Source organism: Dreissena polymorpha, chromosome 3 (assembly GCF_020536995.1).
Source record: "Dreissena polymorpha isolate Duluth1 chromosome 3, UMN_Dpol_1.0, whole genome shotgun sequence".
Classification (NCBI taxonomy): domain Eukaryota; kingdom Metazoa; phylum Mollusca; class Bivalvia; order Myida; family Dreissenidae; genus Dreissena; species Dreissena polymorpha.
In genome coordinates, this window is record NC_068357.1 from 143,350,371 (window position 1) to 143,375,605 (window position 25,235).

At 36.7% G+C, this 25,235-nt stretch overlaps 1 protein-coding gene across 1 annotated transcript in view; it reads right to left on the reverse strand.

The window, feature by feature from the left end:
• Positions 1 to 422: 422 nt before the first annotated feature.
• Positions 423 to 25,235, reverse strand: part of LOC127871784 (T-complex protein 1 subunit delta-like) — a 31,241-nt gene continuing 6,428 nt past the window's right edge. The window contains exons 5-14 of the mRNA XM_052414981.1: positions 23,391 to 23,533; positions 22,603 to 22,724; positions 21,910 to 22,045; positions 21,493 to 21,632; positions 20,361 to 20,457; positions 19,932 to 20,039; positions 11,391 to 11,521; positions 7,882 to 8,116; positions 4,671 to 4,784; positions 423 to 834 (exon numbers count right to left, since the gene is read on the reverse strand). Of these exons, the coding sequence (XP_052270941.1) occupies positions 820 to 834; positions 4,671 to 4,784; positions 7,882 to 8,116; positions 11,391 to 11,521; positions 19,932 to 20,039; positions 20,361 to 20,457; positions 21,493 to 21,632; positions 21,910 to 22,045; positions 22,603 to 22,724; positions 23,391 to 23,533 (1,241 nt within the window). The 3' untranslated portion in view covers positions 423 to 819. The remainder of the gene's footprint in view (positions 835 to 4,670; positions 4,785 to 7,881; positions 8,117 to 11,390; positions 11,522 to 19,931; positions 20,040 to 20,360; positions 20,458 to 21,492; positions 21,633 to 21,909; positions 22,046 to 22,602; positions 22,725 to 23,390; positions 23,534 to 25,235) is intronic.

Here is a 25,235-nt window from a genome sequence, read left to right on the forward strand (position 1 = left end):
ATAGCTACCATGTGTGTAAGTTTCAAGGTTCCAGTGCGTATAGTGTAGGAGGAGATAGTGGCCAGGACGGACAGACGAACGGCGGAGATAACCACAATATCACACATGTTAACACACATGCCCATTCATGAAACGAGTTCATGGTAATTTTCATTTGAAGCCACCCAGTAAAGCAGTGATGTACGTAGATCAGGATGATTATCATGTATGAACAAGATCTGCACATGAACTTCATCTGAAGGGTTCAATTGATAAACAGGATCATGAAATTATTCATATTCAGAGTAACAAATGTTTATTGTTAAAAGTCCATGTAGTCCGTTTAAAGCCAATTCTGTCTAAGCTTGCTTCGAAACCGGTAAACTCTCGGTAGTCAGACAAGCAAGGTTGGAGATACGAAAGACATAATAAAAACACTGACATTAATTTCTTAAATTTATTAGAAAATCTAAAAAAAATCAGACAGTTAAGTACTTAAGAAAATGAATATTGCCAATTAATCACAAAGTAATCTTAGTAAGATATTTGTTCAAGCACATTTCCTACAAGCAATAGGAACTTATTTTAAAGCAAAGTTCTCATAGAAAATGAGCTATTCAAGAACACAAAGAATGCTTTAATATTCCTCCAATAAATAAATAGATTTTATGTGTAAACTCGTCCATGTTCTTGTTTTTAATAGCACACACAATTAAGCACACATGAACATATAGCAGTTAAAAACTTCTCTGCCCAGAACATGTTCTGTTTTTTCTTTCAGCTGTCCGATGACATGACAATTCTTTTCATACACAGTTGGTAGTAATTAGAACACTGTCATCACATGCAGTTCACCTGTAAAAGAAAACATAATACATCAACATCATTATAACCATTTAAACATTGAGATCAGGGTTGGCACCAATCGACCGCCCCCGGTTTTAACCGGCAGTTTTTACCGGTTAAAACCGCCCCGGTCAATACTCCCGAAGTGGTCATTACTGGTCAATACTGGTCGATTGAACTTTACCTCCAATTTTAATTTATATTTCATGCCTAATTAAACAATATTGATAATATAAATTAAACAGACATGTTGCCAATAATGTCTTAAGCTATTAATATCCACTATTTTATACCTGTTCATGCAATTTGTAGGCCAATCTCTCAAAATTTTGCAAATAAGTCAAAGCTGGTCAATTTGATTTTTCTGGTTGATTGAACATTTTTTCAATTCTAATGAATTATGATGCTCAGATAATTCTGTGCTTGATTCAACAATGTGTATGAGTTGTTCCTCATACCCCACTGTCCCCACAGTCTTCTAACAGTCTTCTCACCTATCAAGGTTGGGGCACTCAAAACTGATAATAGGGCCTTAAATGGCACCTTTTTGGCACAATCCTTACTTGTCATGTATTCTTGCATTGATTTCTTTAAATACTTTTTAAACAAAATAGTGAAAAAAACTTTAATTTTTATTGATATAAGAATAAACAAGGGACAAAATTGTCACAAAACCAGGTTTTCATTGTGAAAAAAAAATCTGATAAAGGGAGAAAACTCAAACTGAACTTTTGAAATGAACAAACAAAATTAACCCCCTTTGTAAGTTTGTTTTAAAAAAAAATCTATTTTTAGTCGTGGCGACCTTGACATTGGAGATATTGACGTGATTCTTTCGTGCGACACACCGTCCCATGATGGTGAACAAATGTGCCAAATGATTTTAAAATCTCACAATGAATGACATAGTTATGGCCAGAACAAGCTCATTTATGGCCATTTTTGACCTTTGAACTCAAAGTGTGACCTTGACCTTGGAGATATCGACGTAATTATTTCGCGCGACACACCGTCCAATGATGGTGAACAAATGTGCCAAATGATTTTAAAATCTGACAATGAACGACATAGTTATGGCCCGGACAAGCTTGTTCCGCCAGCCCGCCAGCCAGCCAGCCCGCCCGCATTCGCCAATCTAATAACCAGTTTTTTCCTTCGGAAAACCTGGTTAAAAACCTGGTTAAAAACATAATAAGAAATAATTATTAAAGAAAAAAATAATTGAAAAGAAGAGTAGACCCACAATTGGAAAACATTATTTGTTGGCAAAATCAAGAACTTTCATTGCTTATTCATTTGAATACCAATTGAACTTTTTAATATGAAAGGGGAAAAAACCCTCTTAATACAGAAAGGAAACAAGTTAGAAGTAACTATTAAATTAATAGCAAGTACAATGTAATCTTCTTGTGTGAGTGTAAGGGCAGATTTGCTTAATTTTCAATATCAGCAGGGTTTTTTGGGGGTTGTGGGGGAAGGGGCCTTTAGCCCTTATGTGGGGGAAATTTTACGTTGGATTTTCCACTTTGGGGAAAAATTGTGCGCGTGGGAATTTTCGTGGCGTTCCCCTTTTTGGGGGATTTGTTTACTTACTCTCTCATGATTACAATACATTTGTACATGTTTGCACTATATTCATAGTTTTTTTCATAATTTATTACATTTTGCAAGATTAAATTGAAATAGAATTGAGATATTATAATCATGAGACACATCTTTCTATTAAAAAAAAAATAAAATAAAAAAAAAAAAATTTTAAGGGGGAATTTTCGGTTCTGAAAAGGGAAAAAACAGCCTAGTTTAGTGGGGGAAGACGCTGATATTCGGCGTCTGTTTTATAAGGTAAAAAAACCCTGTTCAGAGACATAACACTGCATGCATTTTATTACCAACTAAGAGGCCAGATTTATAACCCTAGAATACACAAGAGTTCTGTTTGTCCATCTGCTTATCAAATAGATATATCAATAGATAAGTGAAATGCTATGGTACCTACAATAGTAATAATACTTTAGTAACAGATGTGATACACTGAGATAAAGATATTGCCTTAGTCCTTATGTATTTGAGGCTGTTTCCATAAATAATAAAGAAGTAACTTTTTACAGCTTTAAAGATTTTTTTTACAATAAATAACTCAGAAAAAGTTTATCAATTACAGAATAATTATTGATTTAATATAAAATGGCTCCTTTGTAATGTTTAAATGCTACAATTTTCAATCGACCAGTATTGACCAGTAAAGACCAGTAATGACCAGTTTTAACCGGGTATTGACCGCCGGCCCGGTCAATACTCAATTGACCGGTCAATACTCAATTGACCGGTCAATATGCCAACCCTGATTGATATTGCCTCCGCCATCAATATTATCAAACAATAGGTGGTTTTATGGCATAAACAAGTATAATATGCCCCAAACAACTCTTAAAGGCCTGAACCACACATTGTCACATACAAAATTTTAGTCAATCTGTCAAATTGACATGCTTTCTACCTGTGAATATTTCAAATTCCGTTTCAACCATTTTGTCTGACGCTGTACAAAATCTTAAGTCAAGCATGTATTTTTTTCAGCTTTGTCTATTTAATAGGTTTTGCAAGAGTCCAATGTAATTTAGTAAAATTTCAGAATACATAACATCATGTTAGTGATATTTTTTCCTTTAAAGTCTCCAAGAAATAGGTTCTTGTTTAACAAAAATTCTTGTTCCCTCAAGCATTTTGGTTTAGCTGGAAGTATCTTGACATGCTTACTTTATTATCTATTTTGTTTGTTTAACCCTTTAACACTTAGATATGTATTTTGACGCATTTGTACATGTAGTCCCTTAAAAAGTTTATTTAATTATGTAGTCCCTTAAAAAGTTAAATTTAATTAAAGCCCTTTCTTACTAAATTCAAGTTTTAAAGACTTCATTTCCAACCCTTAGATACTGATGAGCAGCAAACAACATTAAACCTGAACAGACTGCGAGTTGCTCGCAGGCTGTTCTGGTTTTATGCTGTTTGCACATAACCATTTGTACTTTGCTTCTGAGTGGGAAAGAGTTAAAATAAACAAGGCTATTGTCAAGCAATATGGTCCCCTACCGGCTCAACCATTGTCAGAAACTCCACAATTTTCAGGATTTTATTTTTATTTTTTGGTTGCCATAGCAACCACAATTTTTGACATAGGAACAAAATGAAATGACGTGCATAATGTCCATATTGCCATCTATCCATGTTGCAAGTTTCATGAAAAAATATGAAAAACTTTTTAAGTTATCACAGGATCCAGAAAAATGTGACGGACAGACAGACATACTGACACACAGAGCGCAAACCATAAGTCCCCTCCGATTTCACCGGTAGAGGACAAAAACTTATTACCACATAATTAAGTGTGATAAACATCATCCAGTTTTTAGAGCAACAGATACAATTTTGCCAGAATAGAAGAAACAACTCAAATCATTTTTAAAATGAATTAATTCTGTACTAAGTGATTTAATTGTTTACTTGCAAATGTCAACCCATTCACATCAACTGTTTGTAGGAAACACCCAAACTGAACAGGAATTGAATGCAAAGTCCACAAGTATGCTAACTGTTTTCAACCATTTAACTTAAAAACATAAAACATAAGTCATATTAAGTCTGTTCTCATAGTGAACTGTTAAAATTATAAATTAAACACGACATAATCCCAATTTGTTGAGATTTTTTTTAGTATTCCGTAAAATCCTAGATGCTAAATTAATTGAATAAATGGTATTTTAGAAATGGATTTTATGCCATACACACTTTATCTGGTGCTCTGAGTTTCCGTGACACATTGACTAAGCCCATGTCCTACTTACAATGTCATCAATCTTCATGATGCTGCGGACGGTCTCAGAGGCGAGGTGAATGGCTGACTGGGACACCAACAGGGGCTGGACCACGTTCTCCTCTAGGATGTTAGTGATGGCCCCCTGAAACAGGCACAGAATGGGATATAAACCACAAATAAATATTGAGCAATCTATCAATTAAGCTGTGCTCTGGGAAAATGGGGCTTTATTCATGTACCAATAGTGTTTTCCAGTTTTGCAGCCTCCACAGGGTAATCAGGGACAACACTTTTGCTTTTATCGCATTTTTCATTTAAAGGAGATCTCTTAGCAAAAATCCCATTTTTACAGAGTAAGGGTCAATTATAGGGCAGTGATAACCAGGGATAATGAAATATTACTTATAACAGCCTCAGGGGTGGCGAAATCTCAAAAAACTATACTTGTCCACGGACAACCATTTAAGAAATTTAACTTGCCCGTTGCTGAACTACACTTGTCCGTTAATGTTTATATAAATGATAAACGCATTTATTGATTAATGTTAAATAATGTGGAATATATCAAAAAGAGTATGATTTGCTTGTTTTGTTTATAATTGTATTTCAATGGTACATTCATTATAGCAGTATATTATAAACAATATAAAGACTATCTCAAACTTTAAAACTTGCGAAGCTAGTGTTATTAAAACATGTGCTAAAAATAAGTACATTGTAATCTTAACAAATTAAACTAGTCCAATATGTGGACCTCATCAGACTAAGGCTCCGCTACTGGTAGCAATTTGATTATATAAACTGGTAACCATTGAAAATCTGTTAGCCAAGTTTCTTGAAAAGTTCTGGTGCGTTTACTTAAATCATATTTGTTATCATAATCTTTCTTAGATTTTGGGCGGTGGGCTGCTCAAAGCTTCGGGATTCTGCTCCGTTGTTGAAGATTGAAAAAAAAAGTTTCATCTTTACCATTAAAGTCGTCTTAAATAACAAGGTAGACCGTGTTTTGATTATCTTAGATTGATACTTTTTATTTCCGTCTGATTGTAAAAATAAAGAAACCAGTCTGTACACTGTCTAACAGTCGGGCCGAATGTTGAAAATACGGCATGCTCCCGGTCTCTTATAGAATAAGGGAGATCACTGCGCAGGAAAGTGCACGTATTTTAGCTTGATTGCTCCGCAAATAGCACTGACAATGTAATCGCGTGTCAACATCCGGTTTTGTAAAACTTATTTACGGCTTTAATACAATGTATTTTTGTATACCTGGACGCGACTTTTAAAAAACTTGCTGTCCACGGACAACTTAATTGAAAAAAGTCAGTTGCCCAGACAAGCAAATGTACGACTCGGGCAACTCGGACATTTGATTTCGCCACCCCTGAGCCTGGATTATGTGTTTAGGATACGGTATGATTGGATTTGACAAGCTGCTTGAAATCAGTGATACACATGAGGACAATGTCCCATTGAAATCAGTGATAAACATGAGGACAATGTCCCCAAGCCTTGAACTGGTTTATTGTGTATTTGGCTTGAATGTTTTGTGAACAAGAGCACCGCATAACGGGTGCCACGCTCGGCTGCGAAAGCTTGTCAGATTATTTTTTTTTAGAGGTCACAGTGACCATGACCTTTGACCTAGTGACCCAACAAGAGATGTGTTTGTCAGAAACACAATGCCCCCTATAGCGCCACTTTGAAATAAAATTGCTATTTATCGTTTGGCAGGTATAGAAATCATCTCCCTTTAAAGCTTATTACTTCCGTTGAATTTTGTCCAATCAAACCGTGGTGGTGGTGGGGGGGGGGGTCTCACAGTCAATTATGACCATGTCAGACATCACTGACAACCAAGGCCTGTGGTTTATCAAAGAGATCATAGCCAGAGTTGATCATGTGTCTATGGACATAAGTCCACAGGTATGTAATGAACATCAAAGAAATTATAATTATATCATTTAAAAAAAATCATTTGAGTTATAAATAATCAAAATAATAAATCTGTACAGTAACTGTGAAAAGAACTTCAATTCTTGGAAAGGAAATATATAATATGGGATTTATAATTATATAAATTACTTCCCTTGAAAATAATTGCCTCTTACAAATCTCTATTTTTAGTAGCAAATAATAAAAAGCCAATACCGTGACTGTGATTGACCACTCGAAATGTGCAGCTCCATGAGATACACATGAATGCCAAATATATAAAGTGGCTATGTTCAATATTGAATAATTTTCTCCTTTTTTAAAGCTTATTACTTCCCTTAAATTTGTATTTTTTACCGTAGACCGTAAAGGATGACCTTGACCTTTTACCACAATGTGTTTGTCAGAAACACAATGCCGCCTACACGGCCGCTTTGATTTATTTTACAAAAATATATAAGTTGGCAGGTCAGATAACTATGTCCATTTAAAGCTTATGACTTCCCTTGACTTTGTTTTTTCGACCCTAGACCTTGAAGGATGATGTTCACCTTGAAATTTTACCACTCAAAATGTGCAGCTCCATGAGATACACATGCATGTCAAATATCAAGGTGCTATCTTCAATATTTAAAAAGTCATGGCAATGTTAAGGCTTTAGCACGACGCCTACGTCGGACTACGAGCTGGCTATGACAATAGCTTGGGTTTTCTCCGAAAACAGAATTGCTAATAAATATGGAAAAAGAACATGGTTTTGAAAAATGTAAAAAGTATGAGGTTTTAACCACCTATACTTTGCAATGACCATTCCAAGGCGATGACCCCAGTTATATTCATAATTAACCAAGGATTTTTTTACCCAAATGGGAAAAGTACCTGTTCCAGCCAAATTGGGAAAATTGTGCGCGAAAAAACATGTAATTGGGAAATTTGCGTCATGAAGTCTTCATATTGGGGAAAGTGGTGTATTTGAAAAAAATTGCTGTTAACAGTTTATGGTGTACTTGTTCTTTTTGTCTTGTACATTTTTGTGTGTGACTCACTGTTTGGCAAGTGAATCCTTGCCTTTAATCAAGACCACATGTTTTGAAAGAGGTTTCTCTTTAGCTGTTGAAGCTGAAGATTCATTGTGTGCTTATTTGCTTGGAATCTCAGATTTGTGAATGAGTGTGAAGCATTTTGTTGGTTTCAAGTTATAAAAAGTCTGGCTTATTAAGTTGAATGGCTAATTTCAGTAACTCATTATTACACTTTACTTATTACAACATTAATATTTCTACAAAGCTATCTACCACCCCTACCTTCCTAACGTTGATGCCAGCAGTAGTCTCCCCCTGAGCGTGCCTGTTTCGGAGCTCGGTTACCGTGGAGATGGGGTTAAGGCCCGCATTCTCGGCCAGTGTGAATGGGATCACCTCAAGGGCCTCTGCAAACTCCCGGAAGCAGTACTGCTCCATACCTGTGAGAGAGTTTGCATAGTCCATCAGCTTTAAGGACAGCTCAATCTCTGGGGCGCCCCCACCAGCTATCAGGGCCCTAGGGGAGACAAATCATGTGTGATTATGTTAACCATTCTCCACTCAGATGCACATTTTAACGTGTGTGTAGTCACTAGTCCTTCACAAAATCTAATTTTACTTCTCTTTAACTAGATTTAAATTTTCAAGTCTTCACTTCAACCCTACGGTTTCTGATAAACAGCAATTGCATTAAACCTGAACAGATTGTGAATTACTTGCAGGCTATTCTGGTTTAATGCTGATTGCATATTGCAATTTTCATTTTGCTGCTGAACAAGAAAGGCTTTATGAAGATAATGTGAGCACGAAGTCTGAATTAAAAATATTGTACAGTTTGTCAACCAGTTCCGGATAATCAGCAGTTCCGATTAATTTGTATTTAATCATCCATCATGCCTAGTGTTTTTCCCAGGCCGTTTTAGAGTGGCGCAGCGCCATGCCCTTTTTTGTAGCGCCACGCTGCCCCCTTTCAAAGCCATTTAGCGCCACGCTGCCCTTTCGAAAGGCTGCCGCCCTGCCCTTTCATGAGCACCCGCTGTTTTCCCCCTTATTGATAACATCTTTATTGCCCCTTGACAAAACTTCTAAGCCGACTAGCATAAGATTATGGCGCCAAGGCAGCGAAGATTCGCGCGGTTGTGAATCAGTAATGTTTGAATAACCCCGTGTCAATATCAATCGATAATGTCAGAGGCTATATTATACCAAGCGAACTTATCGGTCGGTGTTGTGTACTCCTCCACGATATAATCGTGGACTGTTACTTCGGAGACTTTTGATGAATTATTAAAAACTCAATGTTATCCTCGTGGAAACAAAATTGTGCATTTCATGCATAATTGAGTTATATCAAAACATATATTTTTACGCATATTAACATTAAAAAACACAAACAAATTAATTCTTAATCGTTATCGTCTTTAAGATAATTAATTATTTAAATAATTACTGAGACGTATACTAATAAAACAAAACGCATATTAGGCTGACATATTTTACGATTTTACGTTGCTTTGCGCACCTTTCGCTTAAATCATTTTAACAAGATGGCGGACATACAGAATTAAATTGTGACTCGGCAAAAATGGCAAATAATGTTGTAAATGATCGAATTAACGATGGAGATCATACATTTAGAAGGAATTAACAAAATGTCTGTAATAATCAACGACGCATACAAATGTTTTAGATAGCATCAACACATTTATTTGTAATCTACTCAGTGGATGTATGTCACGGAAACGAGTGTTTGCATATTGTTAGCGATCAGTTTACTCCCAATGTTAAACATCTGACAAGGGTATTGATAGAAAATGGGATAAGACAAACATGGTTTTATTTATATGTGAGTGCATCTGTGTATAATCAGATTCATATGCATATGTTGCTTTATTATGTTTGTCGTGCTGAACAGTGTATTGAAACAGCATGGAACTTAAACGTACATTGCAAGGTAAATATATTAATTTAAATCAAAGTAAGTTCAAAACATCAATTACCAGTAAATGTGCTTGTTTATATTTAGTTTTTTTCCCACAACTGCCTCTGATACGATTACATGTTTCTCCCTAACTCAGGTAATAACGGAACGTTTTTGCCCCTTTTTGCCTAAACTGTGCGCTAAAATGCCTTTTTGAAAGTAATGCGCCATGCCCCTATGCCCCCCTGGGAAAAACACTAAATGCCCCAATAAAATAAAAATTATAAGTGTCTAAGGTATACATTCGGTGAAGGAATAAATTGACAAAGTTTAAGCAAGAAAGCTTTTGTATTATGCTTACAGGGGGGATAAATGCAGCAAAACGTTATCTGGAACTGATTGAATTAGTGATATTTTGAAATCTGCATATGGATATAGAAGGCTCTATAATTTTTCAAATTAACATTTTGATGATTGAAAACAAATGCCATGACAATGTTTTGAAATACCAATTCTGTAAATTGAATGATTTTTAATAATTTTCCGAAAGGTGAACTTTAATTGGCTATTTTTGACAAAAAACTGCATATGCCGCCTAGCCTAACCTGTTATCATAAAAAAATTAATTGTACCCTTTAGTTTTACATCTTCTCACATCGACACTAAATCCCAAAAGAAATTATTGTGGTCAAAAGAATAAACGTTTTTTGCCAGGTGATTCTAAACTGGTTGACTGACTGTACCACTTAGCATGCTTGCAACATTTGAGCATTAACTTCTATTTGTTAAATATATGAGATTCAGTCTTACATGAACTGATGAATGTTTGTAGACATGCAGCCTGCATATTACTGAATTAAGTGATTAAGATGTGAAACAGAACAAGACTCTTTCCAGTTAATTTAAAACAACATAAAGACTCAAAATCAACAAATATTTCGTACAATATTTCGAAAATAAAAAGAACACATAAAGCATCAATGTTCCTTATAGCAATGGCCAAAATTTCAACGCTAGATTTGGTCTGGTAACATAGATTTAACAAAAAACAAAATGCTCTTTTTTGTTTTTCTTGGGACAATATATTCCATGTTAATTTTTTGTCACAATATCCAAACATTCACGAGCGAACGCAAGACTGGCTTTGGGCAGCTTCATAAGAACAACGTATTGATGAGCACTACCTCATGCTTCCTAAGCTGCCGGAAGCCAATCTCGCTTTTGCTCCTAAGTGTTTGGATATCGTAGCCAAATTTCACATGGAATATATTGTGACACAAATAATAAACAAGCAATGTGTTTGTGAAAAAATATGTCCCCATATATACGACCTTTGACCTTGAAGGATGACCTTGACCTTTCACCACTCAAAATGTGCAGCTCCATGAGAAATATCAAGTTGCTAGCTTCAATATTGCAAGTGACATTAAATGAGCGATTTTGACCCATATATTTGACCTTTGACCTTGAAGGATGACCTTGACCTTTCACCACTCAAAAGGTGCAGCTCCATGAGATACACATGCATGCCAAATATCAAGTTGCTATCTTCAATATTGCAAAAGTTATGGCAAATGTTAAAGTTGGGGCAAACAAACAAACAAACCAACAAACAAACCAACAGACAGGGCAAAAACAATATGTCCCCCACTTTAGTGGTGGGGGACATAAAAAGAGCATTTTGAATCGCATTACATCTATGTTACCAGACCACATTGTACCAAATATTATTTGATTTGGAGTATTTATGGGCTTTTAAGAGACACCAAACAGACAGTACACAAACAAGTCATAATCTAAACTGCCTGTTATAAAAAGCCCTTGTATGCAGGTCTTGGTATATTTGCAGCTGAGTTCGCCACTGGTTTACCTCTTTTTGACGAGGCACCTGATGACACAGAGGGCGTCATGCAGTGACCGGTCAGCCTCCTCTAGGACCAGTTTGTTGGAGCCTCGGATCAGAACAGTCACCGTCCGGCCCGGGTTGGTTATCCCAGTGATCTGTAACAGATGAAAAGTGACTAAACCTTTCCCACTCAAAAGCAAAGCGATAATGGCTATGTGCAATCAGCATAAAACCATAACAGCCTGAAGATGACTCGCAGTCTGTTCAGGTTTTATGCTGTTTGCTGCTCATCTGTATCTAAGGGTTTGCAATGAAGCCTTTAAAACTTGAATCTACAGTCAAACCTGAATTCAGCGGTCAGTCAAGGGAAATGACCGTTGTCCACACGTGACCGCTGAATTCGGATCACACAGAGCTCACTTGCTATAACACGCAAACTTTTTCCACATTCAAACAGTTTCAAACACTTGACTCGCTCCTCTAATGTGAGGAACTTACGTTTACCACTCATTGTTATTCCGTGATTTATTATTCCGCTTGCTTTAAAAAAATGTTGTGTACGCTAGAAAGCTCTTTAAAAGAATGATCCGAAAATGTTATTTTTAAATCGAAACTCAATGTTGTAAGTACAATGTACTAATTAGTGGTCATTTATTAGCGATAATTACTTTAAACGTGTCACAAGCTCTAACATATTTTCTTTTGAAGATACCCCCACAATTATCCCCGGAAAAGAAACCTTCTCAACACCTTATTATTTGTTTACTCTCAGCGGGCGGCTATAATAGTATCAAAGACAATTACCGCTTTCAGAAACTTTAACCGCAAAATAGACGGACACATGTGTTTTTAATTTTCGCGACTCGAGAAGACTGACGCTTGACCGTTGATTTCAGATAAAACATGCATTTTGGAGTGAAATATAGTGGCTGTTGGCCGTTATGACCAGGTGGCCGTTAAATTCAAGTGTAATATAGACTGTTTTTCGTAGGGGGGATTCCAGACTGACCGTTGTCGGCAGGTGACCGGTAAATTCAGGTGACCGTTAGGTCAGTTTCGACTGTAGTAAGAAATGTCTTTAATCAAACCTAACTTTTTAATGCACTACAAATGCGTCAAAATACTTTTTAAAGGGTTAATAAAGCCTTGTTCTGGGCTTAATGCAAGTGCGTAAAGTGTCATTCCAAATAAGACTGTGCAGTCTGCACAGGCTCATCAGGGACAACACTTTCCGCTCTTATGGAATTTACTGTTTCAAGGAAGTCTCTTCTATGTGAAAATCCAGTTAAGGCAGAAAGTGGGGTCTGTGCTAAGATTTAGAATGACACCACGCACATGCATTCAGTCCAATCATTTCCAGATCAAGGCTTTATCAATCATATCAGTGAAACAAATGCATGTGACAGATGATAAAAATCTTCATACAAACTATAACATTTTGTTCCCCATTATAAAGAAAAATATGGGTTTTGTTTAAAAATAGTGAGCTTATCTTGATCAAATGCAGTTTGATTGCTAATAAATGTATGTTTAAATGCTAACATAAATGTAACAACATGAAAAAGCAAGACAGCAATGTTTAAAACTCAGACCATTTTTTTAATGACAAATGTTCATAACTTTCATGAAGATTTTACTATAAATGTGACTTCACGACTGTTAACAAGGCTTTACTAAAGCCAAGGAAAACTGACCCAACCCACTGGAGGACATATTTTTCAACTGCCTGGAAAGATTTTATAAATTGGCTGAGATATCATTAGAGCAAATATTTTGACCAAGTTTAAGGAAGATTGGAGAAAAACAAATTTTTAAAATAAAATTCATTTTAATTATTAAATACTTACCTGTTATCGTATGCTTATACTTTCCAAGGGGAAATAACTCATCCGGAATTTTAACTGGGAATCCGCCACCTCAATACCGTAATACAGGCCAGGTTAAACATAGTGCAATGCAACCTAGCCAAAAATCGGTAACCAACCCTCAATATTCTTTCAATATATATACAAAAATATTAATCGAATAGCAGGGTGGGAGGTGGGACTTACCGATAACAGGTAAGTATTTAATAATTAAAATGAATTTTATTTAAAAAAATTGTTTTAATGTCATAAATACTGACCTGTTATCGTATGCTGATTTTGCAGCTGCGGTGGGAAGGTTCGTATATATTTTCCCAACACAGTAGAACCCATAAACAGGGTTATCAGCTAATGATATCAAGTAATCTTCGTTAAAACGGTATTAATTATGACTTCTCGGACAGAGTAATATGTCTATGTCGTAAAGAAGACACTACCGTTAGTGAAACCACAACAAGCCCAAACGTATACAAATTGTATTGTTGGCACTTCAGAAAACGAAGATAAAAGATGACAAGGTGGTCGGATTCCTCCAGTAAACAGCTTAGAGCACGTCAAAAAGTGGGGTGTGATTAATATATGCCCACAAAACAGACAGAGCTCTTAATTCATGCGGTCAGATCCTAAAAAGGAATGAATCCTTAGATAGGATAAGATTAACTTTCCTTAGTCGAGGTCTAACCACGAGAAATAGAAGCCGCAGACACATCTCCCCCCCCCCCTTTTTTGGGGAAATGAAGAGTGTCTTTGAGAACCTCGAATGGACTTCTGACTAACACTGCTGAGATAGAACTTCAAAGCCCTGATTGCCCAAAGAAGTTTATCCTCATCTTCATGACTACCAGTTTAAGAAAAACTTGGAAACTTGAAGGTAGAAGCCATATAGAGGACTTGATATTAAGCAAGGAATCCTGGCTGACACAACAAAGTGAAAACGACAATAGATCCAACTGGAATTGGTCGTATTCAACAGAAAAAGCATGAATTTCACTTCTCCGTATGGTAAAAGCCATAATAAGAAGGAAAACCGTCTTAAAATTATATTGGAACTGTTAATAAGCCTGATGAAAAAGGTTCATAGGGAGCTCATTAAGCATCCCAACATGTAACACAAGTCAAAACCGCTTAAGAAGGTAAAGGAACGAAAAACATAGTGTTGACGTTCCATAGTTTGGATCAGTTCCAAAATAGGTAAGACAGCACAGAGTTGCGATGACTTACACAAAACAAGGTATACGAAAGCATAATCTCTATCCTTTGATGAAGAAAAGAACAAATTTCTTATCATCAAGAAAAATATGAGAAAAACCTCTATGTATCTAGCAGAGTGATTAAGGTAATAACTATGCTCTCAAATACCCAGTAAACAATGAATTTCCATAGAACCTTTATACAGTTCTGATGGAATTATCCTTGCACAAGTAACAAGGATTGAAACTATAACAGAAAAACGTTCTTCTGTAGAGATAACTAAAAGTTATGAATGGCCAGACATGTAGTGGCACATGTTTGGATCAGTAAAAATATGTCTCTCTGAGATATGATATTTGACCTTTGAAGAAGTTTCCTGAAAATAATTGTACAGGAGACTTAAAAGGTCGTAGAACCATAATCCCATGGTTCATTAAGTATATTGCATGACATTATGGCAAAAACTCAGTTATTGCAAAAACTCACCAAGAAGGCAAGATATTCCAGTTTATGTCAATGGACGAATGTATAACAATCGCACACCCTGCTGGATCGATTTCTGTGAACTGCATTATTGACGTTGTTCAGCATACCGGTATACACTGCGATATACGATCGCATAACGCTAATAACTAGCGTTTGATGATAAACAACATTCTTTGATATACTATGTACACCATGCAACTCGTCTGCAACTTCACTGCCGCGCATGCGCAATTACATTATTGAACCCAACGGAAAAATAATTCGAAAGAAAGAACTGCAGGACAAAACGTCCAACAGAGCGTTGAGACGACCTGGTATGAGAAAGACGATAGAGAAAATTTGTTGTTCTTGCAAAGAACTAATAAGTTCCTGATTTCCAGTTACAAGGAGTGATAATATGATCACCTCCGTGTCTGTAAGTAAACCACGACCGATGTGTGATAGTTGAAACCATCACAAAGGAATCGTGAAAAAGTGTTGTAAATGAAAAACAGCTAAAAAGAATTTTCGCTTTTCAAGATGTAGATGTGCAGGTGATATTCGTTAGGATACCACATAATTGAGAAAATCAAGATACGTTGTTCTATGTGATCGTCCATAACCTTCTCTGCTCACATCTGTATAAGATGTAAGGAAGGTTGTGGTAGAATAAACTATATTCTTGCCAAGATAATCTTCTAGTCTAGACACCACTGAATAGTGGTAAATAATGACAAAAAGATGGAATATCTGTGTCATTAAATAATCCCGAGATTAATACAATTATCTTAAAAATAAAGCTGAAACGGACGTAAGAAAAGACGTCTCAGCAGAAGGACCGGTGACCGGACCGGTAAATACCGACCGGTGACTGGAACCATTTGTCAAGGATGGGTGTGCAAAGAAACAACGGCAAGCCGAACTTTCCCACTCCAAACACACTTGAAAATTGGTAGAATAGGACAGTGTTTAACACTTATAAGTTTATGACCTATCTACAGAATATAGCCTCTTCTTTAACCAATAACAGGCGCCTTTAAAATCCTGGATAATACAGGTCGCGAAGTCATCGATTTGCGAAGTACGGAAATATGATTGATAGTGGTACCTCCGGAATCGGAGGTGTGATGGCAGAAAAAGGTGAAAACCCTAGGGGTAACCTTAAGCGGGTCCACGCTTGCCGGTAGAATGCATGGAAGTCTTAAATTCTGACTTGATTAATCCATTTACTTCAAGACTTCTAACCGGGAAAAATTCCGAAAGGAATACGACCAGTTATAGGAAGATGGCCTGTTATGGCCAGAAGTGTAATAGAAAAATAACTTTAAGATGAGGTCCCTCCAGATCCTAGGATCTAAGATCTGAGTTCAATAGGTCCTAAGCCATCTACAAGACTGTAGCCGCTATGCGGTCAATCTGATAGGCAATCCTATGTATCAGAACTCTTGTTGATTCCAGTAGCTTGAAAATATGCACTGCCGTAGGAGCAATAGAAAAGCAGAAGTCGATACAAATGTCTTCTTGCTAATCCTGCTAGCGTCATTAATGTGTCCCAACTGTTCCGTGACACTGACTGCAAAGTCTGTAGCCGACAGGTAAAGGCGGTTAAAACAATTCATCCTTCGGGTCTCGAACATAAATTAATAGAGGTCAAATAGTAATGTTCGACCTCAATGCTAGTCTCTGAGCCCACTTCAGCCGATCTATCTGCAAGACCAGTAGTCTGCATGTAGCCGGTTGAGATAGAAGTACAAATAACAGATATAGCATGATTTGGTAACCGTCGCCAGTAGAACATCAGTATTGAAAAACACAAAAAGTCATGTAGATTGTTGAATCCATAAAATATAGTATTCAATACAATCATAGCCAGGGGTATACAACTATGTAATGTAGACGATACCCGTGATACTAAAAATTGACCGATGAAAACACAGTGGAATACCGGTAATTGGTAACTGGTGACCAAACCGGACCGGTCAATGACCGGTAACTGTAGCCCGGTGAACGGACCAGTCATAATATGACCGGTGACGTTACCAGTTAAAGACCAAAAAATGGTGGAATCCATATGGTCTGTTATCAATGTCAAGCACTGCTCGGAAAAGAAGATCGTGCCAAAAAAATCCAATCCGATGGCGATGAGACATCACTTATTCTGACCGGTGATCAGTGATCGGTGATATGACCGATGAATGGTGACCGATGTCCGGTGATCGGTATAATATAACTGCGTCAGAATGGAAATATCTGGTGCAGAAGAATGACCATCCACGAAGTCATCTGATAATGTTAACCGGAAAACAACGGTAGATTATCAGTATTAATAGGCATAAGTGTCCTTGTAGTCGTAGTGGAGAAAAGAACAGCTTATCCCGAAGCCTGAATGTTAAACGAACTAGTGTTCGTATACAACTACGGCCCGGTGACTGCAACATGTGTGGATGCCATAAGAAGAACCATCACACGTGGAATGGAGACATGATATTCCTAAAGGAATAAAATGGAGAACGTCGATATGACCAGTAGGTTTATTAACGCCTACGTGAGAAGTGGCGACATCCATATAACTTCGATGCCGAAATATTGTTCGGCTACGCTGGAAATATTGTCTTCTACAATATTGTCTCCGTGAGCATTGACATGATCGCTTACGAGCGTATCAACGCCGAGAACTGCTCAATGAAGGAGAGGTATGTTCGATAACTATCCAGTGGTGCTCAATGCAGTCCGCTGATGTCTACGTGAAGGTTGACGACGTACTCATTTCCTGCGATGTCGAGATCTGGATCGGCCGAGATGTGAATCGGCTGCGATGAGACCGAGATCTTCTAGAATAACGTCTCCGTGAGTGACGACGTGATCGCTTACGAGAGCCGCGACGCTGAGAACTGCTCGACGAAGAAGAGCGTGTCCGATGTCTAATCCTTGATGAAGACGATGTATTCAACGAAGAATAAGAGAATAATTCAATGAAGAAGACCGAGTTCTTCTTCTTGACCGATGACTGGTGTTATCGGTGGCAGGCCTAACTGATGACTGTTGACCGGTGACCGGACCAGTGATCAATGACCGGACCGGTGACATGACCGGACCGGTGATCAATGACCGGACCGGACCGGTGACATGACCGGACCGGTGACATGACCGGTGACCGGACCGGCCGGTCAGACGTCGATCAATGGTCCGTGATCAACGTCCCCGGTGACGTACCGGTCATATCATGACCAGTGTTGTCACCGGATAATGACCGTATGGCGGATGCCAAATGGTCCGGCATTGGTCGATGTCCTTGACCAATGCCATCGGGCAAAGACCGGCTGACGGGTGTCGCCATATGGTCTGATGTTGACCGACTGTCTAAGAGACTTAGCAAAGTACGGTCGCGATCGTGCCCGATACCCGGTGACTGATACTGCAACTATCATCCATGATCTGCGAAGTCACCGGGTATTTATCCACTCTTGTTTCTGCGACCATCATGTAGTCGAATATATGAAAAACAAGAGCAAAGCATATTCAACCATAAACTGGTCACACACCAGATTATCATACGGCACATAAAATCATTATTTGACCATAATGAAATTATAATAATACTGCCGTAGATCATAAATTAAACAAAAGTTTAATTCAAAACAGATGAAAAATAAAATGACGATCAATTAGATTGTCATACGGAACGTTAAAATCATTATTGCACACAATGGCAAATGATAAACAATCTGTCAATAGAAGAACACGCTTTGCACGATCTCGTAACGCATTAGAAGAACATGCTTTGCACGTTCTAGCAATGTATTAGAAGAGCACGTTTTGCGCGTGGTCGTTCGCGCCTGAAAACACCCAGCATGGTAGAAATAAACCATTGTTCGATAAAAACAAGCATGGCTTACCTTTTACCAATGAAACAAAATCCATTAAATCCACACAAATTAATCCGAATGAGAAATAAAAAGATACATAACACCATTTATCTAATCAAAACCCCAATCAACCAAGTGAAAAACAATATTTTAATTCAGAGCCGTAAAAGACACGTATACACCTGGTTGATCCGGAAAGAATATTGAGGGTTGGTTACCGATTTTTGGCTAGGTTGCATTGCACTATGTTTAACCTGGCCTGTATTACGGTATTGAGGTGGCGGATTCCCAGTTAAAATTCCGGATGAGTTATTTCCCCTTGGAAAGTATAAGCATACGATAACAGGTCAGTATTTATGACATTAAAAGTGACTTCTAAGGTGTTAAACAGCTTTATTTAAGTTTGACCTAGTGACCTGTCTTTTTTTTAATTCACATGACCCAGTTTTGAATTCCACTATGATTCATTGGGACAAATATTCTGACCAAGTTGCATAAAGATTGGACATTAAATGTGGCCTATAGGCCTAGTGTTAACAGATTAAACTACAACCAAATAAATACGGAAAACTACCCCACCATTTGCTGCCATGCTTTTCAACAAACTGGAACCATTATTGAACTCCGCCAAGATATCTTTTGAAGAAATGTTCAGACCAAAATCTTGAAGATTGGACAATAAATGTGGCCTCTAGTGTTCACAATGTAAATGTTCATGACCAACTACGGACAAAAAGCAATCACAAATGCTCACCATGATCCCATCATGCACAGGTGAGCTAAAAAGTAGAGCTTTAATCAATACATGACTCTATCCACTTCAGCCATGTTCAAGATAATGTATAGATATGTATAGAATGTATAGATAACTGGGGATGAATAACTTTTTTCAAATCATCTCCTTAGGACATATTTTGAGTTTCAACTTAATTGTTTAAGAAATATGGAATAAGTTCTCTGTTTAACCTCATGCTATTTCATATGGACAAACCAACTAAATTTTGGTAAATTTGAGCGCTAACTTCTACTGGCTAAAAACATGAGATTCAGTCTGAGTGAATGCTTGTAGTCATGCAGCTTGATTTCTACTGAGGTGAAACAGATTACCGGTAAGTATGTTACCAGTACATTGAAGAAACACCACAGACAGTACATAACCCAGTTAGTAGATACCTTACCTTGACAATCTTGCTGGCCCCGGTGTGGATCTCTTCTACAAGTTCAGCTGTGCCCAAGGATTCAGCAACAAAGTGATCCAGACTGGCTATTGGACGACAGTTCAAACTCTGCAACCATATAGTCAGCCATTTGTGAAAACTTCAAGTAAAAATTTATAACGACTATTGTGCAAATTTTACTAAGTATATTTATATTTAATAATAACTAATAAGTTACATAAGAGATAAATACAGATAAATCTAAATAATATCTGAGCATGTTTTATGTAGTTCTCCAATATGAAACTCTACTTCCCTAATAATGTTTCAATATATTTTTCATTTTTTCTTTACAACAGGATTTATTATTTTGATGATCACTTAGACATCATTTACAATATCACTTATAATTGTTCTGTTAATAGTAATGTAATGGTTTTAAGATCTTACCTTACAAACAAACTCTATATCTTCCCTTTCAATATCTTTAACCACCATGATTTTCATTTTTGCTAGGAAATGAAGTGCTAAATCACTAACAGCATCTCTGAAAGTACAATATTTAAACTAGAGTGCTAATAATAATAAGGTTTTACTATATCCATATAAAAGAAAAATGCCCCAACCCCTGGTGGCCATGTTTTTCAACCAACCAGAATCATTTTGGAACTTTACCAAGATATTATTTTGGGATGAATCTTCAGACTAAGGTTCATAAAGATTGGACAATAAATGTGGCCTCTAGAGTGTTAACAAGGTTTTACTATAGCCATATTAGGAAAATTGCAACGCCCCCCCTGGAGGCGATGTTTGTCAACCAACTGTAACCATTTTCAAACTCATCCAAGATATTGTTGAGACGAATCTTCTGACCAAATTTCATGAATATTGGTCAATAAATGTGGCCTCTATAGTGTTAACAAGGCAAATGTTGAAGCTGCACTACGCACGACGAACAAAAGATCACAAAAGCTAACCATGAGCACATTGTGCTCAGGTCAGCTAAAAGTGATGAGCTTTGACACAATGGGTACTGGACAGGAACATATATAATTTCATGAAATTCTTGGTGGTATTTTGGCTATGGCATTCCTCTAACCAAACAAGTCTTTTCTCATCAATCTCAAAAGTGACCTTCGGGATTTAATATATGTTAATGATTCACTGCTGTGTACTTAAAAAATAAATTTATCACTATGTGAATGAGTAAACTTAAGTGCTAAAGTCAACATGTTTTTCAATCGGATTCAACTTACTTCCCAAAACTATTAGCAGAACAGCTGGGTCCAGAGAAAAGACCAACTTTCAGTTATCCAAACTGAAAGTTGGTAGGCCCTTTCCCAGTTTAGAACCAAAGTGAAAATGGCTAAATGCAAACAGCATAAAATCAGAACAGCCTGCAAGTAACTCGCAGTCGGTTCAGGTTTGTTGTGCTGTTTGCTGCTCATCAGTATCTAAGGGTTGAAAATTAAGCCTTTAAAACTTGAATCTAGTAAGAAAGGTTTTTAATTAAATTTAACTTTTTAAGGGACTACACATGCGTCAAAATACATATCTAAGTAGTAGAGGGTTAGCTGCTCACCTCAGTATGGATTTCTGTATTAGGAGCACATTGCAGCCAACCTTCTTGATCTGCTTGACAATGTTGAGGATGTACTGCCTCTCCTCTCTCAGCACCTTGTCCATCTGCGTGTAGTCCGACACCACCACACTGTTGTCCATCTGCACACAGAGAACAATACAGTCATTTCTGTTCTTGTCCCTAGATCTTTTACTATAATTATTATAAACCTATGATGACTTGATACATGTAAGAACACCTAATTTATTACTGTAACACAAGATTTTGTTTTGGAAACTTCATAAAATTCACTTTCACTTTATACTTTTTTTAATTTTTATTTGATTTTTCAGACCTCATTCATATGCATGACATTTTTTTAAGTTGTTAGTCTGCTTGCAAGTCTACCCATGATTTTAAGCCCACATCCAAACTTACATCAGTCTTTGGTGGAGATATACAGAACTGAATGAGGCCTATCTTTGCCTTCTCCATCTTGTTAGGTCCGCCCACCCCCTGGGTCTTCTGGTCGAACACAAGACCATCTATCAGCTCTATGTCCTCAACTGTGCCCCTGAAACAAGACACACCAAAGTATAAAGTGTACACATGCATTATAAGTATGAAATTACAAATCTTAAACATTTAACCAATGAAAATCAAAGCTAGTAAGTAACACTTGGATTTTATTAAGACTAATTCATTTTGTATTACTGGATCTTGCTTATTCACAATACAAATTATTGCCTGGTAATGGAACTGCAAACCAGGACTGCAAACATTCTGAGGCTACTACAAAAGCATTGATTTTTAAATATTTAAATTGAAATTGAATACCATGTGTCAAACGCATTCTCATCAGAAGAACTTTTGAAGTAGTGCATCTTAAACACTCAATCTGAATTCAGACACTGCATTTGAAAAAATAGTCATTACTTAAAAAATGAGCATTTTAGATATTGAGAGTTAACCTTAAAATATCTAACACTATGGTTTCCTACAAATTCTTGTTGTTCAAAATTTCAATAGAAACTTGTTAACCACAGACAGTTTGCGTACATAGATTTAAAAATAAAAAAAGATGACTTAGATTGTCACATCTTACTCATCATGTGCAAAATTCATACTCACCCCAATTTCTTAACAATTTTGATATCATTGAGGTCTACATTGTCAGCATAAGCAGGATTGATGACTCTCAGCACAGCGTCTACTGCGATGGGTGACAGAATGTTGGAATACTGGGACACCACCTATAATGTGAATAAATGAGATTGTATATTTGTTTTAGGAAGAATATGAACAGAGGCTTAAGGGATATGATTTCTAGACATTAGAATATATGATTGTCAAAAAAAACTTACATGTAACTTGAGGCAAAACAATTTCTTTTACATTTCACTATTAAATTTGCAAATTATATGGCACAATCAGGTATTGCTTGCGTTTCCATAAATATTCACACACACAAACAAAATATTGCTTAGCATGCAATCGAAATACTGGAATTAAGTACTCAACATGTAACATTTTTTTCTAACCATTTATGGAAAGTTAATGGCTCCATTTCTAAAGTTTAATTGATAATGAGATTGGCAATTTATAAATTAATGCACACTGTCTCTAAAATGTCTTGGTAACATGAATCTAATTGATTATATTTACTGCTTTTAAGAACGACATGGTACTTGAACCAATTATGGTTGTCACATGAAACAAGCCATTTTTATTGACATCAAAGTTATTTGGACTGGGTTCAATTGGGTATCCTTGTGAGATTATATAATGGGTCACAATGTCAAAGGTACTAAAACATATGATCATCTCACGATTTTTAATGAAATACATGAATTATGATGCAAAGTCGGTAACTTACACAAATCCTGAACAATAAATCAACTTCAATAAAATATACCAACCTTTGAGTTAAGTGATGTTGACGCACTCTTGAGGAGTGACTCTCGATCATTGAGGTCAAGGGGCGTGGTCATCCCTTCTAGAATCTCCATTGACTTGGCCGAGGCTTTCTGGAATGCCTCCGATATACTAGTAGGATGGATACCTGTACAAGAAATATAACAAGAGCTGTCATCAGAGGACAGCGCGCTCGACCATTCGAGTGCTTGACATTATAACGTAAGCCATCATGGGGAAATTGTTCATATTCAATAATTTATTAGACGATCTTTCTGAAAATAATAAAAAAAAGAATTTTTTTTTTTTGGGGGGGGGGGGGGGGGGGGGTTGAGAGGGGGTATAATGTGGGGGTGTGGTCATTTATTAGGCGATCTTTCAAAAAAAAAAACAAAAAAAAAAATTTTTTGGGGGGGGGGAGGGGGGGTAGGGGGGTATAATGTGGGGTTGGGGTAATTTATTAGATGATGTTTAAAAAAAAATTGGGGGCGGGGGGACAGTAGGGGGGGAGGGTCGGGGGCAGGCCTTGAAGAATCCACTTGACCGCTCGCATATGCGAGTGAAGTTGACCGTCGGGCGAGTAAAGTTTGTTAAATACTCGACCGACTGGGCGAATGCTGTTTTTCAAGTTGAGAAATATAAATTCAGTTCCAGAACTCCTGCCACATCGATACAAATTGCGAACAATTTTTCGAACGAACAAAAAAAGATTTAGTACACAAAGAAACTGCACTTTCGTTTTGACAATGAAAAATGACCTCACGGGCACAGTAAAAATAATTCTCGTAATCGGCTGCGCTCTTTTCGTAGGTGTCAGTGCTCTGAGCTAAAAGTGAAAAAAACAGTTAAATATATTGGTCATTCTGTGAAGAAAAAAAATGTAATTTTAATGTAAATATCGAAAAATATAAATATAGAAAAATAATACATAACTGGTTAATTATAATACTTCTTATATTTAATTAAAAATAAACAGAAAAATAATTATTAATAAACAGAATAATTCGTGATCAGAAGCCTTAGCCAAAATTTACCATATTGTAACCATTTGTCAATCAAGCGTGTCTTTCAGTAAAGGTTTGTCTGAAATATTAAAACTCAGCATGGAAAAGGGTTCTAGTTTAAAATATCTGCAAGGTGGTGGAGAAAGGGAACAGAAAGAGAGGTCATCAAAATGAGAAGCGGAAAGTATTGAGAAAAGGAAACAGGTGCAGAAAATCAAAGAAAAGCAAATAAAATCCATCAGATAATGTAGTTTATTTGTTTGCAGTTTAGTGTCACTATGTTACGTACGTTAAAAGGTTCTGGTTGATCATAACTATAAATATAGATATATTTTTTTTTAATGCAGGACGAGTAGATTAAAGTGAATGGCGAGTTGATTGTCAGACCTACTCGCCCTGCAGGGCGAGTGGCTCTGGAAAAATTCTTCAAGGCCTGGGTGGGGGGTGAGAGGGGGGTATAATGTGGGGTGGGGTAATTTATTAGAATATGTTAAAAAAAAATAATGGGGGGGGGGGGGGGAAGGGATTCTGCAGGGTTTTTTTTGGCCCGATTTTATAGTCGAAATTCGGCTATCTTCCCAATCCCTAAAAGTATACTTTTTTCCCAAAATGTGGCAAACAATTCCCAATTTCAAAAATAAAAATAAAATTTTTTTTTGTTTTATTTATTTTTTTGAAAGAAGTCTAATGTGTATTTTATCTCAATTTTAATTCAATTACATCTAACAAAGTATTACATGATTTTGTTCTTTTAATTAGAATAATTATAAAGGGTTATATCTAATTTAGTATTTCCCTAATCAGTGGACTTTTCGTGTGAAAAAAAAAGGTTAATGAATTTATTTT